This window comes from Etheostoma spectabile, chromosome 3, assembly GCF_008692095.1.
Source record: "Etheostoma spectabile isolate EspeVRDwgs_2016 chromosome 3, UIUC_Espe_1.0, whole genome shotgun sequence".
In the NCBI taxonomy this organism is placed as follows: Eukaryota; Metazoa; Chordata; class Actinopteri; order Perciformes; family Percidae; genus Etheostoma; species Etheostoma spectabile.
Genome location: NC_045735.1, coordinates 20,752,208 through 20,766,066, shown reverse-complemented (window position 1 = coordinate 20,766,066; position 13,859 = coordinate 20,752,208). Strand labels below are relative to the sequence as shown.

At 37.5% G+C, this 13,859-nt stretch overlaps 3 protein-coding genes and 1 long non-coding RNA gene across 4 annotated transcripts; 2 read left to right on the top strand and 2 right to left on the bottom strand.

The window, feature by feature from the left end:
* Positions 1–1,154: 1,154 nt before the first annotated feature.
* On the bottom strand, positions 1,155–3,094 carry LOC116671608 (protocadherin Fat 4). The gene is made up of 3 exons (XM_032502956.1): positions 2,929–3,094; positions 1,776–2,004; positions 1,155–1,527 (listed from the first exon to the last, which is right to left on the bottom strand). Exons 1-3 carry the CDS (start codon positions 2,983–2,985, stop codon positions 1,163–1,165), a joined length of 651 nt encoding a protein of 216 aa, XP_032358847.1. The 5' UTR covers positions 2,986–3,094; the 3' UTR covers positions 1,155–1,162.
* Positions 3,095–5,123: 2,029 nt separating this feature from the next.
* On the top strand, positions 5,124–7,647 carry LOC116671658 (uncharacterized). Its single transcript, XR_004327320.1, has 2 exons — positions 5,124–5,319; positions 5,778–7,647. It is a non-coding gene; the product is annotated as an uncharacterized LOC116671658 (long non-coding RNA).
* Positions 7,613–10,401, bottom strand: hmgb1b (high mobility group box 1b). Its single transcript, XM_032502962.1, has 5 exons — positions 10,131–10,401; positions 8,832–8,987; positions 8,549–8,694; positions 8,280–8,454; positions 7,613–8,159 (listed from the first exon to the last, which is right to left on the bottom strand). The coding sequence occupies exons 2-5, from the start codon at positions 8,976–8,978 to the stop codon at positions 8,040–8,042; spliced, it is 588 nt and encodes a 195-aa protein (XP_032358853.1). The 5' UTR covers positions 8,979–8,987; positions 10,131–10,401; the 3' UTR covers positions 7,613–8,039.
* Positions 8,987–13,668, top strand: tex26 (testis expressed 26). The gene is made up of 8 exons (XM_032502910.1): positions 8,987–9,697; positions 11,308–11,419; positions 12,130–12,214; positions 12,317–12,479; positions 12,585–12,741; positions 12,887–13,072; positions 13,177–13,326; positions 13,435–13,668. The coding sequence occupies exons 2-8, from the start codon at positions 11,407–11,409 to the stop codon at positions 13,566–13,568; spliced, it is 888 nt and encodes a 295-aa protein (XP_032358801.1). The 5' UTR covers positions 8,987–9,697; positions 11,308–11,406; the 3' UTR covers positions 13,569–13,668.
* Positions 13,669–13,859: the final 191 nt, after the last annotated feature.

Here is a 13,859-nt window from a genome sequence, read left to right as displayed (position 1 = left end):
GCTAAGAACGAACTTTAATGAACTGCAATAAAAAAAAGGCTAAAAATAGGAATTAACTGGGAAGTGTGAAAGAAAGGCTCTGCCAACAGATCACTGGCAGATGTTTTTTTTTTTTTTATGCAGACTTTAGCCTCCAAATAGACATAAGATTTTGATTTTCAGGCATTTTCACAATTAAATAAAAAAAAAAAAAAAAAAAAAAATATTTCTGGATTGGACTACCCAAATGTGGCTTGTCCTGCTAAGGTATTGTTCATGTTGTTGGCTTCACCATAAAAGACTAAACAATAAGGATACTAATGAGGGCAAGCAACCAGGACAAATTATCAACAAACATGATTCAAAATACATGAATACACTACTGGCTATCATAATAGAAAATTTAAAAGACATAGGGAGAAGCAACTGTAAATAAAAGGCTTTTAAAATAACTTTGAAGAAGAATTCCTTGGACGTTCATTTTTTTCTACACTTAATTGAATTCCCGACCCCAAAGAGCACCTTCAAACACCTGACTGTACTTCTTGAGCACCCTGGACTTTTTTGTCTTTCCATTATATAATAACATCATATGTATCTCTTTTTCTCTGCAATCAAGTAATTCTACAAAGATTATTTAAACATTAAAAGGTGATTTTAGCTGTATGGTGAATTCTTTCCACAACAATGCTTATTGAACATGTAGTTTCTCCAGTTTCTCAGTCATGGCCACTAGAGGGAGTCATTGGCAAACACAGGCTACTTGGTTCCAACTGCATGACAAAAACAACTCATGGGGAGAAAACTCAGTTGAACATGAAAAAACTTTGCAAACTACAGATCTGCAACTTTCCCCAGCCATCAACAAATATTTCTTTTTTACAACAATGTTTTTATTTACTGTGACTGTGCAAAATGTTGATCATATTTGGGTTCTTTTTGACTGTTATAGTGTATAAATCTTGTTTGGCATTGCATGTTGTTGACACCTTTGATCAATGATAACTTCCTTGTTTTCTGAAGATGCATTTATGGTTGCATATATATACAGTATATGTAGCCTATACATGATGTTCAGTTTGGTCACCTATTGCAGATAGGATTATTTTGAGATTGTGACGTTTGTTGGTGCTGCTTTGTGTCTAAAGAACATCAGATTCAGATTGTTGGATGAATGTTGTATTTAAATCGTACTTTTGCACTTACCATCATCTTTATCCGACACATTTAAAAACAGGAAGCAAGTGCCAACCCGTGTGTCTTCCAGCAATGACGCAGAAAAGGCATCCTGACTGAAAACAGGGGGGTTGTCGTTTACATCTAGTACATTGAAGTACACCCTGACACTGGAAACCTGTGAATCCCCCTGCTGCACCACCACAGTGAGTATGTAGAATCTTTGTGCTTCGAAATCCAGGCTGCGGGACAATAGGAACTCCCCCGAGAAGGGGCTGAGGAGGAACAGGTTCTCCCCGTCATCCTCCTGCACTGAGTACGTGATAGGCGTGAGACCGTCAAACACCGTTTCCACCTTTCCCACAACTGTTCCTGTCAACACACGGATAATGCACACATCACTTCAGGATCTAATGACTGTAAAATGAAAAGAATACATTTGGCAACATTATTGTCAACAACAGAAGGACCTTTGCTATCCTAAATATTAAAAATGAGGACAGTATATACAATCACAAGCTAAATAATTACTGAAGATTTAAAAAAAACTGTCATGTGATAGTCTGTTAAAAATTAAGTTGATTAACATGTATTTGTGCCTCGCTGCACAGAGGACTAACCTGGTAGTGTGTCTTCTTTCACTTCAAATGAATGAACAGTTCTGGAGAAAGCCATCTGTGTTCCCCATCTGTTATGGGAGTGTAACCCGACTGTGCCATGCTTGGGCACAGCATCAATAGATGTAAAATACCAGGAGGGACCTGAGACGGTATCTGCAAGCTGTCCCTCGATGCTCCCATTCACTGTATTTCCAGATAAAGGTTCATGAGAGGATGTCGTATTAAACACCTGAGGAATCATGGAAAAAGAACTAAATCACTCTTGCTTACATGAGTCTTCAAAGTCTTCTAAGTTTCAATGTGAGTTGAGCATGTTAAAGCGCCCATATTCTGCTCATTTTCAGGTTCAAAATTGTATTTTGAGGTTGTACCAGAATAGTTTTACATGGTTTCATTTTCAAAAAACATCATATTTTTGTTGTACTGCACATTGCTGCAGATCCTCTATTTTCACCCTGTGTGTTTGTTTTAGCTACAAAGTGAGACATCCCACTTCTTTACTATCTTTGTTGGGAGTCACTAGGTAAGATCATATCAGCTAGATAACTCTTTCTCCAACTTTGGTCAGGATTAGCTGGGGGACTTCCTCTAAACGAGGGGCACTTGTGGAATACCTGCACAACAGGGACATGGAAGTAGTTCTTTTGGAGATTATGGTAAACTAGTGTGTGTTTTAGCAGTATTTTGCCATTGAGAATGCACTAGCATGCTACGGCTAGCCACCTCATCTTGGCTAATGACAAGCCGTGGAGATTTAGAACAGCTCACCCGGAGACTGAAGACAGAGGACATTCAGAAATCGATATCTCACTTAAACAGCATGGATGTTTTTTTTTCCAAGTTTGTATGCATGTGGAAGCACCAGAGACACAAAATAACACCACAAATCCCAGAAAAAGTGATTTCTTTTTTTGACAATATGAGCACTTGTCAAAGTGAAATGTGCATAAAGGGGCAACTTAAATGATAGACGGAGATACTTTATTGTCCCAGAGGGAGATTTGTTTTTACAGTCTGTACAAATTACACACATTTAACTGCACTATGAGTTGATCAATTAAAAAATTCAAATGTGATTAATTTGATTAAATAAAATAAGTTCTAATCAGTTGTTTCTCACTGCTGCAACATACGAGCTAACAGGCCAACTTACCAGAAAATGAAACAATAAAGTTGTATATTTTCTGCAGTGTCGAGTAGAGTCCATCATGAAGTTGGCTTCCTAAATGCAGTCCTCATATTTGCAAAATCAAGTGAGAAAAGAAGATCCCGAGCAAAACAAAACTCCTGGAAAATGCACAGCATGACTTTCACACGAGACCAACAAATGGAAAACTATAAAAGCTGTATCCATAGTGATTTCTCAATCTTCTGAGCTTGTAATCCTGACTGACACACCCCTTTGACATCACTCTATGCAAATCCTGGAGGGGAAAAACACTCTATTAACACTCCGAAATGCAGCAGATTGAAAGTCTGTTGTTGTTATATATATTTCAGAAGAAGCGTGCCTGTCAATCTTCAAATAAATTAGTCCACATGGCCTTGCTTTCTTTATAAAAATGAATTTTGTGAAGTATAAAAAATAAAAGAGTAATAATATGCATTCCTGAATCGGTCTGTTTTATGTTCTCTCCGTGGATTTTGCCATTGAAGTTCCTGGGTGTAGAGATGAAATGCACTCTTTGAACAGTTACCTCCTCTAAAGTAACCTAGAGGGAGCCTTTCTTTCTACACGTCTGACAGGGAATTCATTCAAAGACTGCAAAGCGTTCATTCAATGCATGAAAGGAGTGGAGAGAAAAGAAAACTGCTGGTGTGACATGACACTGTGGCACAGAATGTTAAAGCTGAATCTATATTAACAGATACTTACTGTGGACCAACATAACTATAACAGTTCAGCAATTGTACTTAATTAATATGACTAGCATTGCCAAAGCAGTTTCTCTTTGGTTTTCAAATTGAATTTATTGCCTCTTATGGGATTACATTTATGGTTTACTTAACTACTGTTACTATAACACATAATAAAACTGGTACACAGGGGAACAGGACCACTATCATCACTGCTTTCCCCCCCAATACAAACTGTAATTCTAATGTTAACTAAATGCAGGAACACTGAGGATAAAAGCCTGTTTCTGTGTAAGAGCAAATGGCTTCCAATGGCAAACACTTCTAAGAGGACAGTTCTTTGTGTGGCAAAGGTCAAAAGTACTGAGAAAAGTCTGATAAATGGACATGGGATCCCCCTTTAAGTGACTGGGAGGCCACTGTGACTGTGAGACTGTCTCCAATTACACGCAGAGGAAACTCTAACCCTGCAAAGGATCACAAAAGGTCCCTGCCTGGACTCGCTGGGGAAGTGCACACACAAACAAGAACTTTTCTCTGGACACCGGTGAGACTAGAATAGACACACAACACTTAAATTCATCTGTTGGATGTGGTCAGTATAACTCTGCCAAATGTTGAAATTCATCCTTGTTTGTGATGAAGAAAAATCTACTAATTCTCACATAAGACTGTTTGTCTTCTTGGATTGAATTATAACTATTCAATTATATAAATAATATAATTATGTAATATAATGACATTTAGGTGGGGCAAACAGTATACAGCACGGTGTACGTTTGGTAGTCTTGTACTTGAAAGCAGGACCTAAGTAAAAGTATCTTACCAGAAAATGACTTTGGTAGTGGTTAAAGTCACCTTTCAGAATATTACTTGAGTAAAACTCTTAAAGTATCTGATATTTTCTGTACTTAAGTATCTAAAGTAATTTCTGATATTAAATGTACTTAAATATTAAAAGTTAAAGTAGTGAAATTTATTACGGCTTTCTCATAGTAAAGCATAATATTCAGGGTCTCCACACCTAAAACATCAAACTCAAAGTCGGACATCAACAAAGACAAAAACAGAAACAGAATTTTTGTGAGGACGAATGTAACCCACTAGAAAATTATGGAAATAAATATGGATATAGTCTCTTATTATAATATAGTAAAATTAAACTTATTTAATCTATTATAAATGCACATAGTTTTTATGAACCAATTAAAACATTGGTTCGAGAGTTGATCCCGCCTTGATTGATAGGTGACAGCGGAAGCTTCTCTGCTACGCAGACTGCCACTCTGTAAGCGGCCGTACAGTCATTATGCACCAATTAAAACATTGGTTCAAGAGTTGATCCCGCCTTGATTGATAGGTGACAGCGGAAGCTCCTCTGCTACGCAGACTGCCACTCTGTTAGCGGCCGTACAGTCATTATGCACCAATTAAAACATTGGTTCAAGAGTTGATCCCGCCTTGATTGATAGGTGACAGCGGATGCTTCCCTGCCACACGCACACACACACAGCCAGCACGTTAGCGGCCGGTGCGAGGAGATAACAGAGATATTAACATTTTAATATAATTACATATATCATCTAAACATTTGAAAAAGTACGTTGGGAACTATACCGCTGCCAGGGAGCCTTGAGGGATTTTCGTTGTGTGGGATTTTCGTCGTGTTTGTCCGACGTGAAACTTGGTGAGTTAGCCAAAGTAATCGAAGTATTTATTGCTATACCACAGTAAGCTAATGCAGATATTACGCAGCATGTCATGTATGTCACTAATGTTACCATATTAATGCATATTCATGTGTCAATTTTGGTTTTATACTAAATATAGTCTATCTAAGTTCATTCACAATACACATTTGGGTTATTAAGAAGGTAATTTGCAGTAGCCTATGTATGTAAACTGTAGTCCTGTATTTTGAGGGCATGGTTTTAACACGTGCATCTAGCTTCAGTTGTGGTTAGCTAACACTGTTGGTGTAAAGAGATCAAGGTATATGGCTAGGAAACTGGGAAATGTATTTTTATTGCAGAAGTGTACAAGAAATGAGTATTTTGTGTAACATATGTTTAATACACTGTACTTACCACATGTATAATATGTTACCATATATTCCATTATGTCATTCAGACCTTGTTTACACAGGTCAAGTTGTTTGGTTCCTTGGAAAGATTTGAAGTTTGATGGGGAGCCACCCAACTAGAACTACAAAATCTTAAAGGACGGTATTCTATTTTATTTTATTTTATGTCATGGACTAAAGACAAGCACATGACTCTTGTAAAGAAAAGGTTTTGAATATTGTATTTTATTTCTTTTATTTCAATTGCATACACTATATAGACATCTTAGGCTCCTTAGAAGGGTGGCCCCTAGGGTTTTACATCCATGCTGTATACTATTCATGTCCATAAATACATAAATATTTTCATTCTTTCTTTAATAATTGTGTCGTTACTGTTATTGTTTCAGTCTACTACCTCCTTCTTATCTAAATCTTCTTTATTTAGGAAAAGTAATGACGTAAAAGTTTCCAGAAATATATATAAAATATAATATATATAGTCTAACAATGTATATAAATTTACATATAACGCAGTAAAAGTACAGCTACGTGACAATTCTACTTAAGTACAGTAACAAAGTATTTTTACTTTGTTACATTACAACCCTGGTTTAGTACAAACCTAAATTGTGAAATGAAAAATAACTAGTAGAACCTTTAGAACAGCTCATTACCAAAAGTTGTAGAAACAGGCAGGTGTATTGGTCTCGCTGAAAAGAAAATATTTTGTCTGCTGATTTAGGTGAGACTGACGATGTTTTATTTCTCATTATAAGATTATTTATAGGCTTTTTGCTTTAGGAAAATGTCTTAGTTTCTGTTTGGTTCTTTGGGATGATTGACTTAGACTGTAGAAAATGAGTCTATGATGGATGATTTTAAGTAATGTGAGTGTTTTTGGAAGGCAACCTTTTGTTTGGCCGATTTCATGCCTGGGACAAAAGATAAAGTTCTTTGTTTTACAATGTCTTTTATGAAGGTATGTGCATGTCTGACCATGTCTCACCACTGCAAAAGTTCTTTGTGTGTGTCCTATAAGTCCGTGTGAGCTGGGCACTAGGTGACACAATACCTACAACTTTTAACTTCACATACTGTACAGTTTACTTTATTGTGGTGCCACCTTCTGGTGGCCACCTTAAGGTTCCACAAACCACAGTACAATAAACAACCAGACATTACACTCACTTTTTGAAGCTATTAGCATAAAAACAATACAACTGTGGAAGCCTAGCACAAGATAGGATACAAATCAGCCATTTAGATAACACACGTTCTTTGTGCCTCATACTGTGAACTTCTGCACATTCCCAAAGCATTTAGAACTTTAACATAAAAACTGCAAATTATATTGGATTTGTTTAATAAATATTTTTTATATTTTTATTTTACATTAGTCTATTTTATATTAGTTTCTCCACCTTTGCAGTACTTGCCTTTTATTTTCTGATTATTGTTATAGGGCATTGATGCATGAACTATTGCGAAATCAGACATTAGGCTGTTTTTGGAACTTGTTTTGAGGTCAAATGTTGCTACTGGCCATTACCTAAGTCCAACTATACATTTTTAATCCAGAGGCAGCTTCACTTCAAACAAATCTGAAACTAATTAGAAATCGTGTATTATTTAGTCCTCATTTCCAATTTAGAGTTGCTTCTCCACTATACTGTTGAAGTATAATTTGACAGCAGATGTGAGAACAGGAATCAGTTGCGTGTTACGTTGCACTTATTCACTTGTGCAGCCACCAGCTATTCTTTTTAAATGAAAAATCTCAAACCCCAGAGTGTTTGAATTATTTATGTGTTCACTTGAACAGCTACATGTTCTACACATTAGGTCCTTGAAAATTGACAGGTAGCCTTGGGAGATATTAAGATGAGTAAAATTAAAAGAAAAAACAAAACTTCTTAAAAAAAAAAGACCTTTATTGAAGACATTCTTAAATGTCAACTGTTTTTGATATTAGAGTGGTATTCAAAGAACAATAAAAAGACATCAGTACAGCACATAAAAAAATATTTTTCAAATGAATAAAAATACACTACCAACTCAGAAATCTTATTTTTGAGTTGTAACATCTAAAGACTAGTTTCTTTCATTTTGATGTTTAGTCCTCCCAGTATGCCAGGGGATAAAGAACTACCACTAGAAAATCTCAAAACTTAAGATATGTAGTGTTAACTTTACAAAAAAAAAGGAAAAATAACACTGTACATCTTAAAAACATTAAATATACACATGTTCTTGTCAGTCTGACTTATATTTCAAGATGGTGTATGGAGTATATTAGGGTTATATGGCATAAACAAAACTTCAGGGTCCCATGCCTAGGCAATCTATTCATCATCGTCATCCTCCTCATCGTCATCGTCCTCTTCATCGTCGTCATCGTCGTCGTCTGCTGCAGCAGCAGATGCTGTTTCCACTGTGCCCTTTGTACGGTAAGCAATGATATCCTGTGGAGAGCCCAAAGTGTTTTTAGCAATAGAGAGACCTACTCTTTCACATGCTTCAAAGTAAAATAAAACCTTAAAAACAACTAAATGTATTTTTATTTTTCAGCTTTGTCTATTTACCTTGTCGTATTTCTCCTTCAACTTGGCAGCCTTCCTCTCATACGGCTGCTTGTTCTCTGCTGATGAGCTGTTCCACATCTGTCCCAACTTCTTTGCCGTGTCCCCAATGGTGAGTCCAGGATGCTCACTTTTTACCTTGGGGCGAAAGTCTGCACAGAATATGAAGAATGCAGACCTGTGGGGAAAAATGGTTCAGATAAGATATCATAATCCACTTGACACTTGGTGTCATAAAATATGGTGTGGAGCAAGTTGATTAAGATACATACGGTGGCCTCTTGGGGGCATTGGGGTCCTTGAATCGCTTCCTCTTCTGGCCCTTGGGAGGGTCGTAATTCTTCATTTCCCTTTCATAACGCACCTTGTCTTGTTTGGCCATATCTTCAAAATTGCCTCTTTCTTTCTGTGACATTGTCTTTTGGGAAGACAAAAACCGTTTCAAACAATTTTGAAGACATACACTTATTAAAGAAAATATTGGATTCAGAGAATTAAAAAAAAAAGATTCCATAAAAAAAAAAAAATTCAGATATTGAGCATAATTTAATTTACCTTCCATCGCTCAGAGCATTTCTTGGAGAACTCTGCAAAGTTGACAGATGCTTCAGGATGTTTCTTCTTATGCTCCTCTCTGCATGTTTGCACAAAGTAGGCATATGAGGACATTTTGCCTTTCGGCTTCCTCAGATCTTTTCCCATCTTGGATCGCTAAATAGAGAAGAGAGAAAATATGTTTTGAGATAAATGTATCTAAGTCTAATAATACAGCAGCATTGGTAATATTTAAATATATCCCTAGTCAATTGTATGCCTCTTGCTTTGTCAGTTCTTTCTATTGGTGGGGGGGGTCCGGGATGACTAATAAGCTATTGTATGTAGAGGCCAACATGATGCTTCCTTTAGTACTATCTACACTTAATAACAATTTAGTTCACTGGTACTTTACGTCCAGCATGAATTCATGGGGATATATTACAGAGTTAACGTTAGTGAAACAATTTTTTTGTAACGTTAGCCTCCCATTTAAATACCATGTAGATAAATACATAAAACAATAGCGTCCGTCGCCTTTGATTGTTCTATAGCTAGCTGTTAGCCACTGTGGCTCCGCTCCTGTGTGTCCTCTTGATTTTCGCGTTAGCCTTTTAGCTAGGCTAGCTAGCTTTATCGAGCTGGCATGACACAGTGCTCGTTTCACGAGACAATTATTAAAATGGCTGATTTGATTGCAAACAATGGCTAGCGGACAGCTATCACACCTACCCGCATCTTAACAGGCCTCATATTTAACCTCAATGGCCTGTCTAGGTAATGCAGATAAAATGGTTTCAAGTTTAAATAAAAGTGGCGATGACTGCGGAGAAAGATGCTCCGCCTGTACCACTGCACCCGATGGGCTGCCTCAGCACCAGTCAACGGTATTAACCTACGTTCACCTTCTTGCTAGCGTTAGCTTTTGTGTTAGCAACACGGCCACACCAACCAGCCACCATTACCATGCTAACGTAGCAGGCTAGCTCATAAGACATTTGCGGACGTTACGCTAACCCGAGCGTAGTCATTGACTTGGTCATGGGGGTTATCCTATCGCACCTTGTTTTTGGAAACTAATATCAGTGTTAGATAACTGCGCAGCTAAATAAGCAAGATAGTGTTAAACATCAGCAGGAGCTGGATTCCGTGTTAGCGTTTTATTCAGCTCAGTCATGCAACTAAACATGTACGTTAAAGTTACAACGCCGTTGTACACTGTGCAAACCTTATTACAGCCCACGGCTTTTTTTCATAACAAATACATACTAGTGGTGTTGTTTATAAGTGACGTTAGCGTTGAACATGTATTATGCTTACCCCTGAAGCCAGCTTTACGTCGGTACGTATCTAACAATGGAAGAAGAAGCACCGTCCGTCAGTGCGCGGTCTCTCGGCAGTGAGGATGCCTCTGTGTTTGTCTTGTGTGTCGGGCTCCGGCTGTTGAAGATTGGCTGCCGTCAACTCCTTGGAGGACCTTATTGGACACTCGCTGTCAGTCCTGCTTGTTGCAAGTAGTACAGTTGGTTGTCCAAAACACAACGGGGCGGTGGCGCTAAACTTGAATGTCAAATAGCCAGCGCCTGGGAAAGCTTATGTTAGTTAGTAACGTTATGTGTAGCAGGTATATATTGGCGTGGTACGTTAAACAAGTGCAGACTTGTGTTGTGGAATAAATACCCATTTTTAACTTAAAAGTAATACTACAATGTGCAATTAACCCATTAACTACACGTTACCCGTAAAGTATCAAATATACATAGGCCTAACTAATTTAGAGTGTAATAGGACTATGGTATAATACCGGATTATCAACATGTAGCTGGTTAAAATGGATTTTATTAGGGTTCAAACCACGAAGCGGTAGAACCATTATGTTTTTATTATAGGATTTATATTTATTAAATAATAAGATTATTTAGTTATGTAGTAAGAGTAAGTCAGGAGGAGTGAATTGTCCTTCTCTAAAATGTATTTGTTGAAACTTCCATATTTGGAAGATATTTACTGTATATCACAAATAGTAAATCGCAAAAATATACGTTTCCTGAAATCATGGAGCAGATTGAGTGCAATAATGTGAAGTAGGCTATACTGTATACAATCAACATTCAATAAGATAATTATATGTTTTGTATATTTGATGTTTATCTGCAGTGTAACCATTAAAGTATAGCTTTAAATGTACTGTATTTCTCTCTGAAATGGCCAGAGCTGAAGATTATAGCATAGAATGAAACTGTACCACTGTCAGTAACAGATGTCAACCATATTGGGCAGTATTTAATTTTTAATGCAACATCTCCCCTACTGAGCAGCTCACAGTGGCCATTCAAATGTTGTAGGTATCCATAACCACAGCACCTAGAAACACCCTGCATCAGTGATCTGCTCTGCCTCTGCATATAAGAACAATACCTGAAAGCCAAACGTTGTAATCGTTATACGCACAAAGGCTTGAATTTAGGACCCACAGTTGTAAATGATGTTTTTTTAGCAAACCATCAATGAAGTGAACTGTCACCTGGAAATGGGAAGGTTTTCATTACAGCAAAAACAACTACTGTAGCGCAAGGTGCCAGAGCAGTGTTCACCAATGGCAACCAAAGGTAATGTTAAACCAAGGATATGTAAAGATTGATGTGTTAACTTACTTGAAAGTAATTTAACTTAGTTCTGAATTGCAAAACACATTATATTTGATTTAGCATGAATCTTATTACATTCTTACATTTCTGTTCTCTTGCTTTACTGTACTATTTTAGGTTTCTTATGTTGCGTAATTAGACTATATGATCGACTGTGGTACATTATACTGTAGGCTTTTTATTTGGAATAATTCCATGGTATTATTTAGGCCTGTTGCAGTGTCATGTTTTGTTATCACTCCTGTAATTATACTTTAAATCTTAACTTACAACATTACAGTAATTATTATTGTAGAAGTGTCCTTTCCCTATTTAAGCCTTCCCCACCTTGGGGTGATTTTGATTCCTACCTGTTGTTGCAAAGGCCTTATTGTGACTGATCCAAAATCCTATTTTTGTCCCCCTCACTTTTGTAGTTTCAGGATGACTTTCTTACTAAAGTCTCTGATTGTTCTCTTACTGAAAAATGAAACAATAGTACTGAACATCAGTCAAAAATAAGATGGTCAAGCACAGTTCTCTTTATATTAAAAATGCAAGTACAACATTACTTTTACAGAAAATATCAGGTATCTTTTAAGGAAACAAAATATTGTAAGTAACCCAGAGTAACTGTTGAATACTAAATATTAAGAATTGAGGGTTTCAGTCTAATAGTCATTTTCTTCTAGAGGGAAAACAGTGGTGGGATCCATATGAAACATCTCATAGAAGACAATTTGTCTACCGTCCAAACTCAGCTAAAGAGATTCTGCTGTAAGTTCTATTCATGGGCTTCTGATAAAGTTCTGAATATGCATGCAGAATTTGTTGTTTCTGTGTATGTGTAATTGTATGTGTATGTTGATGCATATTTAGGTGCCCAACGTCAACTTCATTTATAGACTCCAGTTCACAGTCTAGACCTTTTGGTTCAACTGTGTACAACAAGGATTTTTGCTGGAAGCCAGCCTGCAAACCTGAATGCATTCGCACAGGAACCGCCTCAGGGCAGAGGAGAAACAACCCACATCCCAGTCAGGTTGGTATTTAGGCTGTGTTAACCTCAATTTTACATTCATAGTTGAATGCCATGCTTGACCTCTCACAGTGTATTGTAACCTTTAAATAAGCTATTTTCCCCAAGTCTTTCATCATGTGGAGGCTGCCTAGGGACGCCACACAAAGCTCTGAGTATGTCAGCTTTCCTTGGAAATGTCCCCCATCTGAGGAGGAGATCCGTAAGGCCTGGACAGCACAGTACAGCTCCATCTACAGATGTGACTACATGGGTATGCCCCAAGGTAGGACAAGTCTGTTGGTTCAGTCTTGTGTACATGAAAGCATGTCAGAACTGCTGACATTCAAGCACTCAGGTGTGTCCAAATGAAACTACACATATTTCTCTCTTCAGCTCATTTTCCTTTTGTTTTGGAACTTCATTGACAGGACATGGGCATATTAAACAAGCAGAAAGAAGACTTACACCTCTGCACAGCAGGCGTGAAATGCCGCTTTCTACTGGTACAGAGATGAGGGACAATTACCGCCAGCCAAAGCAACATCCTGAACTGCTGGGCAACTACTCTCGCTACAGCTGCAGCACACATCCTGACATGGCCTGTCGTGGTATAGGTACTGTATTCTAAAAATGAAATACTGATGTAAACGCAGTTAAGCGTGCTTGCAATTCAACAAGCCTAATGCTTTTTATCAATTGCTTATCCTCTGTGTTGCAGTTCCAACTATTGTGCAAAGGCACACTCAGCAAAAAAGATCAGACATGACCAACTACGACTGTGGAAAGAGCGTCACTGATGTCACATGTGAGATAAAGTCTCTGCTGCCCCAGGAGCTGCAGCAGTTACACAGAATTTTACCAGAAGAGGGTTAGTGCCAACTAATGCCTTTGAATGTTTGAGCATTTTGACAGGTTGCTTACTGATTTTTATTTGGCCAGACAGCTAGTTCATGTTTTGTGTCTTTTGGCTTTGCAGAAAAGGAGGCTGTAAGAACAGTTTTACACAAAGATGTGTACCCAAACAACAATGAGAAAGTGTATAAACTCCCAGCGGATGTGTCTAAGTCCTGCTCACCAGAGAGAATATCAAGCTGGCCAGGACCTCTCTGAACCTCATGCCTTATATCAGTTATTTCTTTATCTGTCTTTGTATTCTGTGTGTTTCCATGTAAATTATTTTCAGGTTAGGGGTAAAACTGTAATAATAGAACCAATGTACTATAAATTAACAGTGTTTTGCAGAATTAGATTGCAGTCATTTGCGTGGAACTTGAGTGTTGTGATAATTAAACTTCTCTGTAACATACATCAAAATCAATGAGATGAATAAACGATGATTACCTGAAGATTGCTACAAGTAGGGTAGCATTCTGTCAGGTAGGCAATATCTATCAGAATGCC